The sequence below is a fragment of the Pleuronectes platessa genome, chromosome 19 (assembly GCF_947347685.1).
Source record: "Pleuronectes platessa chromosome 19, fPlePla1.1, whole genome shotgun sequence".
Lineage (NCBI taxonomy): Eukaryota > Metazoa > Chordata > Actinopteri > Pleuronectiformes > Pleuronectidae > Pleuronectes > Pleuronectes platessa.
The window spans coordinates 19011000-19027242 of NC_070644.1; the positions used below are offsets into that span (position 1 = coordinate 19011000).

The following is a 16243-nucleotide window of genomic DNA, read 5'->3' on the forward strand; positions in this document are numbered from 1 at the left end:
AACCAGCAGCTGCCTCAAACCTGAATGTCTTGCAGCATGTATTGATCTCAGACCTTCTCGTTTAACACAAATTAAAACGTGTGCATGCATCCTCTTGGTCATGGGTAGCCTTTTCTCCCTACTTGATATTATCAGTAAAACACCCAATCACCTAATCCTCCCCACCCCCCCACTGTTTTGGTTTGTTTCTTTCTCTTACTCGCTGTGCCATGGAAATCATAAATTGGTTGAAAACATTACTAACCACCCAATTTGTGACAGATGCTGCTTTTGCTTCAGAATATAAACATTTAGATAATTTATTACTTCTAACTTCTATTATTGCTACTAGTTGGGAAAACTAATATTACTCATGTATTTTTCTGATTATCCGGTAATAATTCACAAACAGGGAAAATGTGCATAATTATTGATATATACATATACACATGTATGTATATATTTATATTATATAATACCTGTTTTCTGTTTGTGTAGTAACCCTACTCACCACCCTTACAAACCCCCCACTCACCTTTTTAACCATACTCACCCCTTAGGTTTCAGTGATATCATTTTTGGGTTGTGCTTGGTTGTGGGTTATGTGTGTGTGTTTGTTCAACGCTAATATTAAGTAAACTTTCCTTTGTCGCTTGTGGCTCAGTCGCTCGTCCAAGCCAGGAAGGCGGGGATCACATCCTCTATGGCTGCACGCTCATCGATCAAGGATGAGGAGCTGGTGAGTTTAACAACCGAAACATTGATAATGTCGGCACAAGATCACTTTTGTTGTGTTGTCTTGTGTCCCGTGCTTTAAAATACACGTTCTCCATTCTATAGAAAACCCATGTGTACAAGAAGACGCTGCAGGCGCTCATCTACCCCATATCTTGCACGACCCCGCATAACTTTGAAGTGTGGACTGCCACCACCCCGACGTACTGCTACGAGTGCGAGGGGTTGTTGTGGGGGATCGCCCGCCAAGGCATGCGTTGCTCCGAGTGCGGAGTCAAGTGCCACGAGAAGTGCCAAGAGCTGCTGAATGCCGACTGTCTGCAGCGTGAGTGAAGCCCACAACACGGGGAAATGCTCCTACGTGAAGTTCACAGAAGTCAAACAACAAACTTTTTTTCCTGATGTGCAGGTGCCGCGGAGAAGAGCTCGAAGCACGGAGCTGAGGACAAGACTCAGAATATCATCATGGCCATGAAGGACAGGATGAAGATCCGGGAGAGGAACAAGCCGGAGATCTTCGAACTCATCAGGGAGGTGTTTGTCATCAGCAAAGCCATCCACGCACAGCAGATGAAGACCATCAAGCAGAGCGTTCTGGACGGGACCTCCAAGTGGTCGGCCAAGATCACCATCACAGGTTAGTGCCACAGATTCAAAGTCACAAAAAAGTGGATCGGCTCAACAAAGACGTCGCCACCTGAGCATGAAACTTTACTGTGTGTGTGTCTTTGTGTAGTTGTTTGTGCACAAGGGCTTCAGGCGAAGGACAAGACGGGATCCAGCGATCCGTACGTCACAGTCCAGGTGGGAAAGACCAAGAAAAGAACCAAGACCATTTATGGAAACCTCAATCCTGTCTGGGAGGAGAAGTACCACTTGTAAGTCACTGAATTTTATTGTTAATATAATAAAAACCTGTGTATAAAAGTTTTTCCTGTATTTGTTTGTTTATTTAAAGTTTCTATTTAATTTTCCTCTTCTTTAGTGAGTGCCACAACTCGTCAGACCGAATCAAAGTGCGCGTGTGGGACGAGGATGACGACATCAAGTCCAGGGTGAAGCAGCGTCTCAAGAGGGAATCTGATGATTTCCTCGGCCAGAGTATTATTGAAGTTCGAACGCTGAGCGGAGAAATGGACGTCTGGTACAACCTGGGTCAGTGCTCCAGCTCTCTATAAAGATGACCAAGTTAAAAGCCTTAAGATCTGACGGTTCCAATGAGGAAACTTTGTCCTAATTGATCTACTTCGTGTATATTCTGTGTGCAGGTCACTTTTAAGTCCACTCAGTGGTTTGTTTGCACCTCATTACCCACGTTTCCTTTGCCTGCAGCAACATATCATTTTTCATTCTTGTACATTGTACAGTAGCAGCCTCGAGGCCCATGTTGGCCTGCATGACAATACTAGCTTTTCCCATGTAATCCCATTCTATGAAATTCTAAATCAGCCTCTTTAGAATTTATGAAAGTTGTCCTCTGGGAAGACATCTCCGAAATATTTATACTTCCCCGGTACTGGTCCATCCTGGAAGAAGATATTTTAATTTGTAAAGGAGCCTAAATGCATTTTCAAGTTGCTGATTTATCAGTAAACGTCTTTTAAATTATCTATTTATTTCCACATCCATGTTAAATGTTCTTAATGACGAAGCATCTCTTTGTTTCTGCTTGATTAAAGTGCAGAAATTAACCGTGACAATAATAAATCTTCCACTAGAACAACATTATACTGAATATGAATGCGCCTATAAATCTGCTGTTGTGGGGGAAAAAATACAAAGTGCTCAATTTGAATTATCCTTGATCTCACGTTTAACAGAACATTCCTGTAGGTTGGAGTCATTAGGAATTAGAAATTGAATCAATATTTATTATCAGTCATGTATTCTACGCTCTGTGCATTTCAAACGTTTTCTCGACTCTGATCAGCGTCTTCTCCGAAGCAGCCTCCCTCCCTCCTCTCTGTCCCCGCTTTGTCCTCCTGATGTGTGATTATCAAGTAGCAGCACTCCAGTCGGAAATCGACCGCTCTGCCGACATGTACAAAATTCCCCTAATGATGTGCCTGTCAGGGCAAATAGCAGGGGTGAGCCGCCGAGCACTCCACCTCCAGACGAGCAAGAGCTCAAGTGTCCTGGATGATCAGGCACGAATCCATACGTCCCCCCCCCCCCCCCCTGCCATTGTCTCCCTCCCGATCAGGACTTCTATGCCATCAGCGTGTAGAAACAGATCCCCCCACAATAGAACTGCTATCTTAATGGTCTGTAATTAGTGTTGTGTGTTAACAGACCTGGTTCCGTGGGCCGCAGGGATTGCATCGGCGTTATGACTCGAAGAAGATACGCGAGTGTGTGAGTGTGCGTTCGGCTGAATGTGTTTGTGTCTGATTACAGAGAAGAGGACGGACAAGTCGGCGGTGTCGGGAGCCATTCGCCTGCAGATCAACGTGGAGATTAAGGGAGAGGAGAAAGTGGCTCCGTACCATGTGCAGTACACATGTTTGCATGAGGTACAGTGTGTGGTTCTGCAGAAACCATTGGATGTGTTTGGTTTAATGTAACACACATGCACACGGGTTTAACATATGTAGATAGAACAGTGAAGTAACAGGATACAATAATATAAAAGGTTTTTTAAGATGCCAACAATATTTGGGAATCTGACATACTTTTAATCTTAAATAGACCAATAGTTATTTCAGAGCCTTTCTTCAACTGGTCACAAAACCCACTAACATTATATAAAACCTTTCTTTTGTCTACAATGGGAATGGATAAAACCAGCATTCACTCCCAGATCAAATTAACTTTTTATTGGCTCCGATGGGCAATGATAGAAACATGACACCCGAGAGAACGCGCTTATTTCTTCTTCTTCTTTATTTTGAGGTCTAAATTCTGATATAGCACTTTTTCTGGTGAGGTGTCATATGACACACATGAACTTTTGTAGTTTTATTTGTAGTTTCTTTTAATTTGGGGAATTTTTCGGAGTATCATGCAAGATGCAACACCTGCAAGACACTAAGTTGAGAGAGTTTCCTGTGTTTTCTGAACAGGAATCAAAAATAACAGAAGGTTTTACCCACGTATACTTGTTCATTTTTCTGTAAAATAGGAATAACTCTTAAAAAAAAAACGTTTCTCTCCTGCTCCAGCTTAATCACCTGACAGTCACACCACTTGTCTCTCCCCTGCAGAACCTGTTCCACCATTCGAACGACCTGCTCGGCCAAGGGCAGGTGAAAATCCCCGACCCTCGCGGAGACGACTCCTGGAAAGTCTACTTTGACGACGTGGCTCAGGAGGTGGTGGACGAGTTTGCCATGCGCTACGGGATCGAGTCCATCTACCAAGCCATGACGTGAGTGTGAGACACATCACAGCGAAAGACAAACTGTCTCCATCTCTCTCTCTCTCTCTCTCTCTGTCTGTCCATGTCTGTGTCACCTCTTCATCTCCCCCCCCTGGCCCTCGCCCTACCTCCGCACCCTTTGTCTTCCTCGGCGCCGCTGTCGGTCCCTGTCGGCCTCCAACCGAAGGAAAGTCAATTATGAGTGGGCCGAGGATGGATGTGTCTCCATGAAATGTCAGATGCCTGTTAGCTGGGCCCATCACTCTCTCCAATGGGCCGTCCCTCAGTCTAAACGGGCCGGCTGATTGATGAGCAGATGAAATGTCTGTTCCTAATAGAGATCATCGGGTTAAAACAAGTCCCTCGAGAGACAGAGAGAAGTGTGAGCTGGTGTAACTGGAGGGAATCGAGCTCCCGAGTCTTTACCAGGCTTTGTCTGTGCTTCTCTTTACAGTCACTTTGCCTGTCTGTCATCCAAGTACATGTGTCCCGGGGTTCCTGCCGTGATGAGCACCCTGCTGGCCAATATCAATGCTTTCTACGCCCACACCACCGCCTCCACCAATGTGTCCGCCTCCGACCGCTTCGCTGCCTCCAATTTTGGGGTTTGTACCACTTAAACACACACATACACACAGACACACACACAGCTTCTCCTTGTGTTGTGTTTCTATCTCTCTTTTCTTTTCTTCCCCACGCAGAAAGAACGCTTTGTCAAGCTCTTGGACCAGTTGCACAACTCACTGCGCATTGACCTCTCGACATACAGGGTAAGATTTGATTCTACTAAATAAATAACTGATTTCTCAAAGATTGTATTGTAGAATGTTCCCTCATTATTTGTTGTCGTGAGTTTAGGACAAACACAAAAGAAACACTACATTACACTACTACAGTTTGTGCCACATACTTAAAATGATCAGTATTTCCTGATCCCTGTGCTTTAAGTATGAAGTCTCAAGGACAATTTGCAGTCTGAACCCTGAGTGTGAATTTCTCTACGCTGTCCTCGTTGATACGCACTTTATGTCTGTAATGGTGAAATATATCAAAACCAATTTTTCCTCTGTAGAACCACTTCCCTGCCAGCAACAAGGATCGCCTGCAGGACTTGAAATCCACCGTGGATCTTCTAACCAGCATCACCTTCTTCAGGATGAAGGTTTGTGCTTCATCCGTTCCATTTCTCTTTTTGTGTGGGGAGATAACTCTGTTTTCATCTCATCGGTGTCCCTCCTTCCATCCTGTGCTCAGGTCCAGGAGCTGCAGTCTCCGCCCAGAGCCAGCCAGGTGGTGAGGGACTGTGTCAAGGCCTGTCTCAACTCCACGTTCGACTACATCTTCAATAACTGCCACGAGCTGTACAACAGACAGTATCAACCTGCAGACACGGTGAGTAGCATGTAGAAACCTTTCAGATCTCTACAAGTGGTAAATAACTACTGTAAATGTCTTCTTCTTATTGTTTGCTGTCCATTGTATTGAACTGTCCCTTCTTTTAGAGACTGACTGTGTCTCTTTGCTTCTCTAGAACAAGGAGGACGTCCCTCTGGAGGAGCAGGGTCCCAGTGTCAAGAACCTGGACTTCTGGCCCAAACTCATCATGCTCATCGTCTCCATCATAGAAGAGGACAGGAACTCCTACACTCCAGTGCTCAACCAGTTAGTTGTTGTTTTTACTTATTCTTTTATTCTATTAAAATAGCAGGACAATACAGACAGTTTGAATTAATCTTAACCCATTGATTCAGTCGTGATACTCTGGGATATTCTGTATTGTATTATTTACCTCCCTGTCTGTCCGTCACCTTTCTCCCAGGTTCCCTCAGGAGCTGAGTGTCGGGAAGGTGTCAGCAGAGGTCATGTGGACGCTGTTTGCTCAGGACATGAAGTATGCAATGGAAGGTAAGTCCCCAGCCCCGTCTTATTAGGTGCTTGAAATCGTGAGGAGGAGAATCCTGGAGAAACTGGAGATGTGTGTGAGAGAGAGAGAGAGAGGAATTCTGTAGTAGGAGCGATTCAGTGGCACAGGAGATGTTTAAAGTTAGAAATTACTGTGGAGGGTTTGAAAGCTACTTATGTCTCCCAGGAGCTTCTCTGCACTTTGTGTCCGCTGCACTGTACGTTACTGTACAGCAGCCCCCCCCCCCCCCCCCACACACACACACACACACACACACACACACACACACTCCTCAGCTCTTATCCCAGCCCCTCGTCCTCAAGATGAAACCCCCCCATCTGTATCACACACTTCTCCACAGATGTGTGTGAACCCTTCATTTTTCAATCTGCTTTAATATTAAAAGAGATGGAAAAATGTGTTCAGAGATTTTGTATTTAAGTATTATAACTTTCATAGTAGTAGTTTTTTAGTAGGTCACTAAAATTACTCCTGGGTAAATTTGAGCTCACCTTTAAGACTGCATGTGTTTTAACGTACCTTAACTAAATGTGCACACAACTACTTTTAATTTAATAACAATTTAATTAAATAACATTCTCATATAAAACTTTAAATCCACCTACATTGTTTGTTTATAATATAAAGAGTATATCAGAATTAATTTACTCCCCAATTTACACTGTAATCACAGTGTGAAGCTAAAACCTGAGGCTAATCATCTTAGCTCAGTGTAAAGACAGGTATCAAGGGGCTAGACTTGAGTGATCTTGAGATTCTCTCCAGCTCGTGACACATCTCACAGGCTCCTCGTGTGCTCATGTGTCTGCAGAGCACGAGAAGCACCGGCTGTGTAAGAGCACCGACTACATGAACCTGCACTTCAAGGTCAAGTGGCTCTACAACGAGTACGTCAAGGAGCTGCCGAGCGTCAAGGGCGTGGTCCCCGACTACCCGTCGTAAGTGCAAGAGTCGTATTCTCTCAGAGGCTCGGAGGAGAAACGTTATCTTTTTAATCATATGATTTTTAAACTGGTCTTTAATTGAGATATTTGGATTTGGATGCGATGCCTGTGTTTCCCCATGTAGATGGTTCGTGCAGTTTGTGCTTCAGTGGTTGGCTGAGAACGAGGACGTGTCTGTTGAGTTCATGCACGGAGCCCTGGAGAGAGACAAGAAAGACGGAGTAAGACACATTTAAATTGACTCTGATGTTTTTATTCACGTGTGCAAAGAAACTATTTAAACCTCCTTACTCTCGGCTGCCGTCCCAGTTCCAGCAGACGTCTGAGCACGCTCTGTTCTCCTGCTCCGTCGTGGACATCTTCACGCAGCTCAACCAGAGTTTTGAGATCATCAAGAAGCTGGAATGTCCCGACCCGAGCGTCATGGCTCAGTACAGCCGCCGCTTCTCCAAGGTAACACATCACACTCTCAACTACACCTTCTAAAGAACTTAAAGCATGCTCTAGATGTGATTAATAATCTTTTATTTATTTTTTTACAGACAATTTCCAAAGTTCTCCTCCTGTACAGCGCCATTCTGACCAAGAACTTCCCTTCTTACATTGACAAGGAGAAGATTGTAAGTTTGTGTGTTTATGTTTTCTGCAATAAGACATTTAAATGTTTGTCCTTATTATTTCACTTAGGAAAGGTTAATACAGTCATACAATGTAAATTCAATCAAATTTGGGAACCAGACCTATTTAACAGTGTTAGTTAAACTTGAAAGTTGTTTTTAAACTTGAAATCTCACTGTGTCTCTCCTGCCTCCTCCTGCAGCCGTGCGTCCTGCTGAATAATGTGCAGCAGCTGAGAATCCAGCTGGAGAAGATGTTTGAGTCGATGGGAGCCAAACAGGTAGATGTAGAAACCAGTATTAATCTTTAAGAGCATCACACTGGGTCACTGAGAATAACCAGTGTGCTGCTACTAAAAAAAAACATAAAATCACCAATCCACTTATCATTTCTAAGACAACCCTGAAAGCAGGATTTTATCTGTGGTTACCTCCACTTCAGCTGTGTGTGTGTGTGTGTGTGTTTGTTGTGTATCAGACTGCAACAGAGGAAGCGCAGGTATGTGCAGTAGAGATGTAGATCCTGACTCTTAATGAGGCCGTAGCGGATGTTGCGTGTACGTCGTGAATCTTGTGTTACAGGCAGGTTGTGTAGAAATATCCACACGTCGTCCCTGGTGTGTGACAACGTGGCGCTGTCAGTGAAAGCAGATCGATACACACAGATCTGTCCCTGTGCTGCCTAATAGACTAGAGGACATGGAGACCGTGTCCTAAGTGTAGCTGCAGTTACAACAATCAATAACCTGTCGGCTGTGACCTCCCCCTGCTTCAGATCCCTGCATAGTGCTGCATCATATTTACTGAGGAGCTAGTGTAGTAGTTTTTTGTTGTTGTGTAGTTTCAACCAGTGTGTTAACTTTACAATTAAAGCTAAATGAAGCTATGGAAGATGAGGAGGTGAAGAAGGAGGAGAAGGAGGAGGAGGAGGAGGCAGTAGATGAAGAGGTAGGTTCACATCTGAGCCAGTGGAGCTAATGCCGCAGCGTCGTGGATTTTTTTTGTGCGTTTATGCAAAGAAATGATTTTCCTCTTCCTCAGAAACAGGTTATTACCGATGAGGAGGAGGCGAAGGCTCTGGTGCGTACTGCTGCTGTCAGCAGAGTAGAGTGTTAGACTGTAGATCACTTCTAAATGAATGTAGCATGATGTCTGTTGTGCTTTATTAGTTAGTCCATAATTCATATTGTGTGATATTTACTGAACTTAAAACCAGTAAATCCTGTATCGTAGCACTCTAGCTTAACTGTTCTATTAAATACTCTCCTCCTGATATAGCTTGAATAGTTACCCCTGTTTTGTTTAGTCGTCTCCCATTGGATAATCAACCTGCATCTATAAATGTAAAATAGTATGAGGGGGCTTCTTCTGTGTCAGTTTTCTTGATCTCAACACTTCAATCAGATTTAGCAGCTGATTAGAAACTGTCCCTTGAAGGTACTTCTTATTGCATGATAAAAAAGAGTCTCCAGTACTCTACTCAAACACAAGGTGGTGCTAGAAATGCATCTGAGCAGCAGTGGTGGGATTTTCCTTCAGTGGCAAAGAGCAAGTGAATGAGTTGGACGTTGTTTTCTTTGTCTGGTGATCGTCTTGAACTTTGATGATTTGATCTTTTAACTTGAAGCTTTGCATCATGGGAAGGATCAGCTCAGTGTGCGTGTGTGTGTGTGTGTAAATGTGCTGCTTGTCAACATGGAGAGAACTAAAGTAAACAACTATCAGAATTTAGTTTTGTTTACCTCGGGTTTGTTGGTGCAAGTTTGTTTTCTTTCCCGAAAGGGAGAGCAATTTTAAAAGTATTTTCATAATCAATAGGTTTTTCGTCACCAAAATAAAATGTGAGATATCCAAATTGTAAAATGTTGATATTTGCTATTTGGTGACACAATTTTGAGTTTATTATTAATACAGTTGGACAGATGGCTAACGAGCTATCATCCCATTCTTGAGAATACCTTGAAAGAAATCTTTCAAATTAGGCCCAAACTTTCATTTGCACTTGTTTGGGGGTCAAAGGTGAAGGTCGCTGTGACCTCATGAGGCGTACAACCATGAGGTGGGGATTCTAGAGAGTGAGAGTGAAGTCACAGTCGTGTTTTTCCTTTTTCTTTTTCTAGCCCAACAGTAGAATGCTAGCATGGCAGGCAAGTTCCCCGTATATGCAGACATGTGACACATGACTGCATATACTCCCCCTGATCTCACCACCTGAAGGACACGTGGATGAGAATCAAACTATTAACTTTTCTTATTGTCTCTTCACTGCCACTCGTAGTTTGAGGAGAGTGAGGAGGAGGAGGAGGAGGAGGAGGAGGAAGCAGTGGGGGAGGAAGGGGAGGAAATTGAGGTTGAGGTTTGTTACAGTGTGAACTGGTTTCAATCTGGAACATCTATCCAAGTCTTTTCCCTTTCCCACTGACACATGGTTCCCTGTGGTGTCTCTCATCTTAGATTTGATCTTCATCTGTGGTTGAATTTTCACTTTTTCTTTCCCCCGGTCGTTCCTCAAAACTTGTTTCCCCTTAAAATACAGTTATTTCTAATTCTCCTGTTTCCTTTGATTTGTTTTTTGGGAGTTTTGTTAATTTGTCTTTTTTTTAATTTCTCTTTTAAATAATAATCTTAATAAAACATCCCTATGCCCCACAAAGACGCCCCCACTGGTAGAGAAGGTAGGTCACATGCACACCAGGGTGAATCCGCTGCCACTGAACTTTCTATTATAGCAACTGATCTTCAGCTGTTCCCCCAAAATACTTGAAAATCTAATTCCAAAACGAGAAATGACTCTAAATCGAGGTTGTCCTGTGTTACCCTCCACTTCTCTGTGCTGCCACAGACTGAAAACGCGTTTGAAGAGAAGAAGGTGAGTTTAGGTGCACACACTCATGTTTAATAACACAAAAACACACACAGGCACATTACAAACGGGACACAATCCGTCTCTAGCTGCATTTCCCAGAAGCCTCGGGCCTGTTTGCCTCTGTGCTGCACAGCAGAAACTTCTCCCCTCACTGGTGGAGCCACATCCCCCCCGACAGGCCATGAATCAAAAGGCCATTGGATCATTGGCTTAATGAGCCGCAGCCCGGCTTCATCCATATGTTTCAGCGCCCCCTGCAGGCGCAGCTTATTCAGATCATTTAGCCTCAGACTACCTGGGTTGTCCCCCCCCCCCCCCCCCCAGTGCTCGTGAGACCTGAAAGACTCACATCTCTCTTGCAAATGTTAAACTTTTTATTTTTCCAATGTGCTCCCATTGAAAGTTGGAGGCTGCTGGGAAAAAGGTGGGTTTGTGCGAATGTGGATTCCTTTTGTTGTTTAAAAGAAATACACAATCGTGTTGCGTGTTTCCCTGCCTCAGCAGCATTGAATACAAAACTGAAAGAAACCCTAATTATTGATTATTATATTTTGGTCACTAATTCCTTTGCCATCCCACAGTGTTGAAGCTTGACAACCCATAATAACAGCTACTGGTTATTTAAGCTTTTTGGTTCAATCTTAAAATCTTCTAGTTTTCCTGCATTTAAAGCAAAATTACCTGAAGAAGATTGAAGGTTATTTGGTGGATTTTGTCTACAATGCAAATATGAAAGTTCATTAAAATGTCTGTCGTCATCCTTTTGAGCTGGAAAACTGATTTTCTCTGCAACTTTAAAGTTTGTGAAAACTTTGGGATGTTATTTTTTCTTTCTCAATTTAACAGTTTATATAATAAAGACCCTCAGTCCGTTTTAAAAGCTTCTCTCTGCTTGTGTGTCTGCAGTTGGACCCTGAGGCCAGTGACCTCCTGAACGACCTTCAGGTGAAGCTGAACAACGTGCTGGACGAGCTCAGCAGCACATTCGGGAACAGGTACATGTTCATCTCACTGACACAGGTGATGCAGTAAACCCTCACATGCATTTTGCTGATTGCTCATCGTCCTATCAGCTTCCAGAGCCGCATCACCGAGTGCATGCGGCAGATGGCGGCGCTGCTCTACCAGATCAAGGGGCCGCTCAACGCCAGCACCAAGGTCCAGGTGGAGGGCGACTCTGACAACATGCTGAGGCCACTCATGGACTTCCTGGATGGAAGGTGAGTGGATGATTCAGATTTGCAGGTTTCTCTTCTCGGCCTCTTGCTGATACACTCTGCACCATGTATTTGCAGGCTGACCCTTTTCGCCACAGTTTGTGAGAAGACGGTCCTGAAGCGTGTTCTGAAGGAGCTCTGGAGGATCGTGATGAGCAGCCTGGAGAAGACGATTGTCCTTCCTCAGGGCAGCGATACCTTTGTGAGTCACATGTTTGCTTTCTTTGCTTCATCATTGGTGGAGATTTGCAAAGTTAAATGCAACAGAAAGTCGTTTCTCAGTTCCTTTGGTTCTCTTCTCTCAGGGAGCGCAGATCCTCTCGGCGGCCAAAGAGCTCGGTCAGCTCTCCAAACTCAAGGTATCAAGAAGCCCCTTTGGGATATTTGTTTAATCTGTGTGTTACCAGAATCAATCGTCGCTAACTGGTCTCTCTGCTCATCGTGTGCAGGACCACATGGCGGGCGAGGCTAAGAGCTTGTCCCCCAGGCAGTGTGCTGTCATGGACGTGGCACTGGACACGATCAAGGTCAGTTTATACGACAGGGTCGGGTTCCATTGGGATTCGGGGTCGGGTTAGCTTCATCACCTATTCATCCGTTTATCAAGAACCCTGAATGTTTATGCGGATGATTTGTTTGTCTGTTTTTGTTTATGTCTGGATCCAGATCTGGAAATAAACAGGATCTTCTTTGTTGAGAGTCTCCCTCTTGTTTCCTCTGCAGCAATACTTCCACGCGGGCGGCAACGGGCTGAAGAAGGCGTTCCTGGAGAAGAGTCCCGAGCTGTCCTCGCTCCGCCACGCGCTGTCGCTCTACACACAGACGACAGACACACTCATCAAGACCTTCGTCACCTCCCAGCACGCACAAGGTATCGACCGCCACAGCTTCTCTTACCCCTAGTACACCAGGAGAGGGCGCCAGCTGGACAATGTGTTTCGATAGGACTATCATTTCCCCTCTTTGAAATCTGAACCTGTGTGTATTTTGTGTGTTGTCGTTTCTGACGCTGAAATGTGTTGACGTGTTGCCGCTGTCTTCTCTTATCTCCTGTGCTGCCTCTGTGCCAGTGCACAATGGGAAGGGTATTAGGTTAACACCCAATGAAAAAATTCAGCCCAGCAGGGGTAGGTCTCACTGAAATCATCTGCCAGTGTTTCTTTTCTCCCCCCCACCTGCTCCCCCCCCCCCCCCCCCACCCCCCACCCCCTCCCTCCACATTGAATCTCTCTGTGCCCCTGAGGTGGGTCAACTCAACCCCCCCTGCCTGTGCCCCCCCTCTCCTCTCATACTGACTCTGTGTCGTGAATCAAACTTTAATTTTTTACTGGTAATGGTGGTTAAATGAAAGCTCACTGGTGCATGTATCTGGGTGTGTTAGGCTCCGGTGTGGACCAGCCCATCGGCGAGGTGAGTGTCCAGATCGAGCTGTACACTCATCCCAAGAACGGAGAGCGAAAGGTCACCGTCAAAGGTCAGATCGAGTTTTCATAATAATAATCCTCCTGAAATAATGTCCCATTTTTTAAAACAACTCGGCTGCTCACGTCTTCCTCCTCCGATGTGTGTGACTGCAGTCATGGGGGCTGCCGATTTAAAATGGCAGACGTCCGGGATGTTCCGGCCCTTCGTGGAGACCAGCTTGATCGGGCCTCAGCTCAGCGACAAGAAACGCAAGTTCCAGACCAAGTCCAAGAACAACAGCTGGTCCCCGAAGTTCAACGAGACCTTCAACTTGTAAGAACTAGGAGGAGCTTTACCGGCTTTTTAAATTAAGATCCAACTATTTGAAGAATCAATTAGCAACTGATGTGTTAAAGCTTCTCTTAGCGGATGTTGTGGTTTTAAGCTGAACAACCTGCTTCTGTGTTGATGACTCTTCTCCCCCCCCGCAGTGCTCTGGGTAACCAGGAGGGCTTCGAGTGCTACGAGCTGCAGGTCTGCGTCAAGGACTACTGCTTCGGCCGCGCCGACCGGGTGGTGGGCCTGGCCGTCCTGCAGCTGAGGGACATCATGGAGAAGGGCAACTGCGCCTGCTGGTGTCCCCTGGGCCAGCGCATCCACATGGACGACACCGGCCTCACCGCCATGCGCATCCTGTCGCAGCGCTCCAACGACGACGTGGCCAAGGAGTTCGTGAGGCTGAAGTCGGAAACACGATCGGCCGAGGAGGGCAGATGAGAGGAGGAGGGCTGGAGACGGAGAGAGAGAGAGAGAGAGAGAGAGAGAGGAAGGGAGGAGGGACTCAGAATTTCAGAATAAGAGGCGCATCCAGGGAGTCATTCTCCTGTGTCCGACCACGTTTACACTCGGACAAACACTCTCAGACATCAGTGACGGAGCTCAACCACACGGACACGGGTTCGTTCAACCTTCACACCGACCAGCTGATCCACCAGGAAGTGACCACTCAACCGCCCCCTCCCTCCAACAGCCACAGCCTCAAGGGAGCAGAGGACGCCGAACAAGTTCCCCCACCTTCCGAGTGTTGCTGTGCAATAACCCCCCCCTCCCCCCACTACCCCCCCAAGCGTGGCCATGTGTTTGATGCCTTACACTCAAAACTGTGAATGTGTGAAGTCCGTAGCTTCACTGTGACGGTCGGAGTCAAATGTGAAAACGGTTTGTGCAAAAAAAGACGCAGAACTATTTTACCGGTTAATCAAGTGAAGCTGAAGTTTCAGGAGAAGGTACTAAGAAGTAATAACCCTTAACGTTTCCCCCCTTCGTTCAAAGTATTGATGTGTGCCTTGCCATGTTAAGTTTCCACTCCTTAATTTAACCTTTCAGGAGAAACAAATACTGACAAATCATCTGTTGATCACGTTTTACGCCGTAAAATCAACAACAACAAGGTTTAAATCAGTTTAAATGAAAAGTGTGTGTTGAAGCAGAGTCCTCGTCTTTTTTTGTTCATATTTATTTATGAGCTCATCTAACAACTCGTGGCTCACGTGGCCTAAAGTCCCACCGCGATGGTGCAGCCATTTTATTTATTTTTTTATATGTATTTATTGACGTCTGTGCGTTTTTTTTTTTCAAAAGCCTGCGATTTAAAAATGTTGTTTACCGTCGTGAGCGTGTGTCAGAGGTCTGTGCGTGTGTGTGCGCGTGTGTGCGTGTGTGTTGAGAATTTGCACAATGTGAACGAGTGGCTGCTGCTGCATTAAAACGTGAAAGAGAGAAAGTTTCTTTCAGGATTAAATTGTTTGTTTCCTCATCAAAAATATTCCCTGGGAATCTGGGAAAACTGACAAAAAATGCCCTTTTTCCTAATGTTAAAGAAAGTGGAAGAGATAATAGTGGATCGGCTCCTTAGTCCAGATCAATGCCAAACTATTATGGGTTCTTTCTTTCTCTGTGTCCCATCATCCCACCAAGTTTTATTGAAATCTGTCGAGTACTTTTTGTGTAATCCTGTTCACACACAAACCCACAGGGTGAAAAAAAAACCTTGAGGTTGAACTTTCAGGTTTTTACGATATCTGATGAGGATTGAAGGATAATTTACATATTATCTTCCTGCCCTGTTTCTTCCTCTCTTCCTATCAGTGGCCTTGCTTTACAAACTAAATTTTTTTATTTTTATGTATATCCTTTGAGGTTCGGCCACTTGTTTTGCCCACGATGATGTCAAACACGTTTTTTCCAAGCGTTACCCCTTAGTACGTAGTATTTAATTTTTTTTTATCTTTGATGAAAACCACTGTACTTATACACAGGCTGGGTTTTCTTTGCAGTCTCTTTATATTTTGTGTGAGTTTTCTTTTTGTAAATACTCCCCCTTATCGTCCTCTTACTGTAAGATACGTGTTTTTATGGACAGAGATATTATGCAGTGCGACGTGTGCCAGTGCATTTGTTCCCAAATGATGGAGAAATATTAAAAATGTTCCACTTTTATGAAGGATGTTGTGTTAATACGAGAACCTCAGTGCGTGCACACGCTTGAACCAATCACACGTCACCCTCCTTGTTACACTTCTGTCACAGCCATTCTGTAAAATACACAAATCCTCGTGCCAAGTTTCAAATGTTCACTTCTATTTATTTATGTTTATTTTTTAAAGATTTTTCTGTATTTTCTAAAATGTTCTTGACCCGTTCACTAAGTCACTGCAAGGTTCAACCACAGGTTCAGTCAAACACGGTAACTGCATTTTTTTTTTGTGGTGTTTTCTTTGTATTGTCACTACTTTGAAATGTTGTCGTCATCATGTAAACACTAGATTTAATGAATTTTGTATAAAGTATTCGAAGTATCTATAAATCTGCTTACCTGTGTGTTTCTTTTACCCCCCCCCCCCCCCCCCGGTAGAAGGTGACATGGATTTAATAGATATTAACTTTTGTTTAAGTACAAACCAAAGTATCTTCATGTTTAGATTAGAATCTGCACTGTGGGTAATTTGGAGATTTATCATCTGAACTTCCCCAATTCATCTTTAATCGTTATTTTCAAACAAATAACAGCCTTATTTCAATCAAATCCAATAAAATGATGGAACACAATAACTAATTTAGCCAGTGGTTTTACTTTGAGTCCAGGTATTAAATGACATTTCTGACAGAGCCTGGATGGATACAAAAGATTTAAAGTCAT

At 44.4% G+C, this 16243-nt stretch overlaps 1 protein-coding gene across 1 annotated transcript in view; it reads left to right on the forward strand.

Annotated features, from left to right (window-relative positions):
* Window positions 1-15910, forward strand: part of LOC128424977 (protein unc-13 homolog B) — a 54137-nt gene extending 38227 nt beyond the window's left edge. The window contains exons 13-39 of the mRNA XM_053411440.1: window positions 644-718; window positions 820-1039; window positions 1124-1351; window positions 1451-1592; window positions 1700-1869; window positions 3112-3227; window positions 3918-4081; window positions 4527-4677; window positions 4774-4842; window positions 5145-5234; window positions 5327-5464; window positions 5604-5734; window positions 5892-5977; window positions 6808-6934; window positions 7065-7161; window positions 7250-7393; window positions 7483-7560; window positions 7761-7838; window positions 11330-11418; window positions 11497-11643; window positions 11719-11842; window positions 11946-11999; window positions 12090-12167; window positions 12364-12511; window positions 13022-13114; window positions 13218-13377; window positions 13536-15910. Coding sequence (XP_053267415.1) covers window positions 644-718; window positions 820-1039; window positions 1124-1351; window positions 1451-1592; window positions 1700-1869; window positions 3112-3227; window positions 3918-4081; window positions 4527-4677; window positions 4774-4842; window positions 5145-5234; window positions 5327-5464; window positions 5604-5734; window positions 5892-5977; window positions 6808-6934; window positions 7065-7161; window positions 7250-7393; window positions 7483-7560; window positions 7761-7838; window positions 11330-11418; window positions 11497-11643; window positions 11719-11842; window positions 11946-11999; window positions 12090-12167; window positions 12364-12511; window positions 13022-13114; window positions 13218-13377; window positions 13536-13821 — 3483 coding nt within the window. The 3' untranslated portion in view covers window positions 13822-15910. The remainder of the gene's footprint in view (window positions 1-643; window positions 719-819; window positions 1040-1123; window positions 1352-1450; window positions 1593-1699; window positions 1870-3111; window positions 3228-3917; window positions 4082-4526; window positions 4678-4773; window positions 4843-5144; window positions 5235-5326; window positions 5465-5603; window positions 5735-5891; window positions 5978-6807; window positions 6935-7064; window positions 7162-7249; window positions 7394-7482; window positions 7561-7760; window positions 7839-11329; window positions 11419-11496; window positions 11644-11718; window positions 11843-11945; window positions 12000-12089; window positions 12168-12363; window positions 12512-13021; window positions 13115-13217; window positions 13378-13535) is intronic.
* Window positions 15911-16243: the final 333 nt, after the last annotated feature.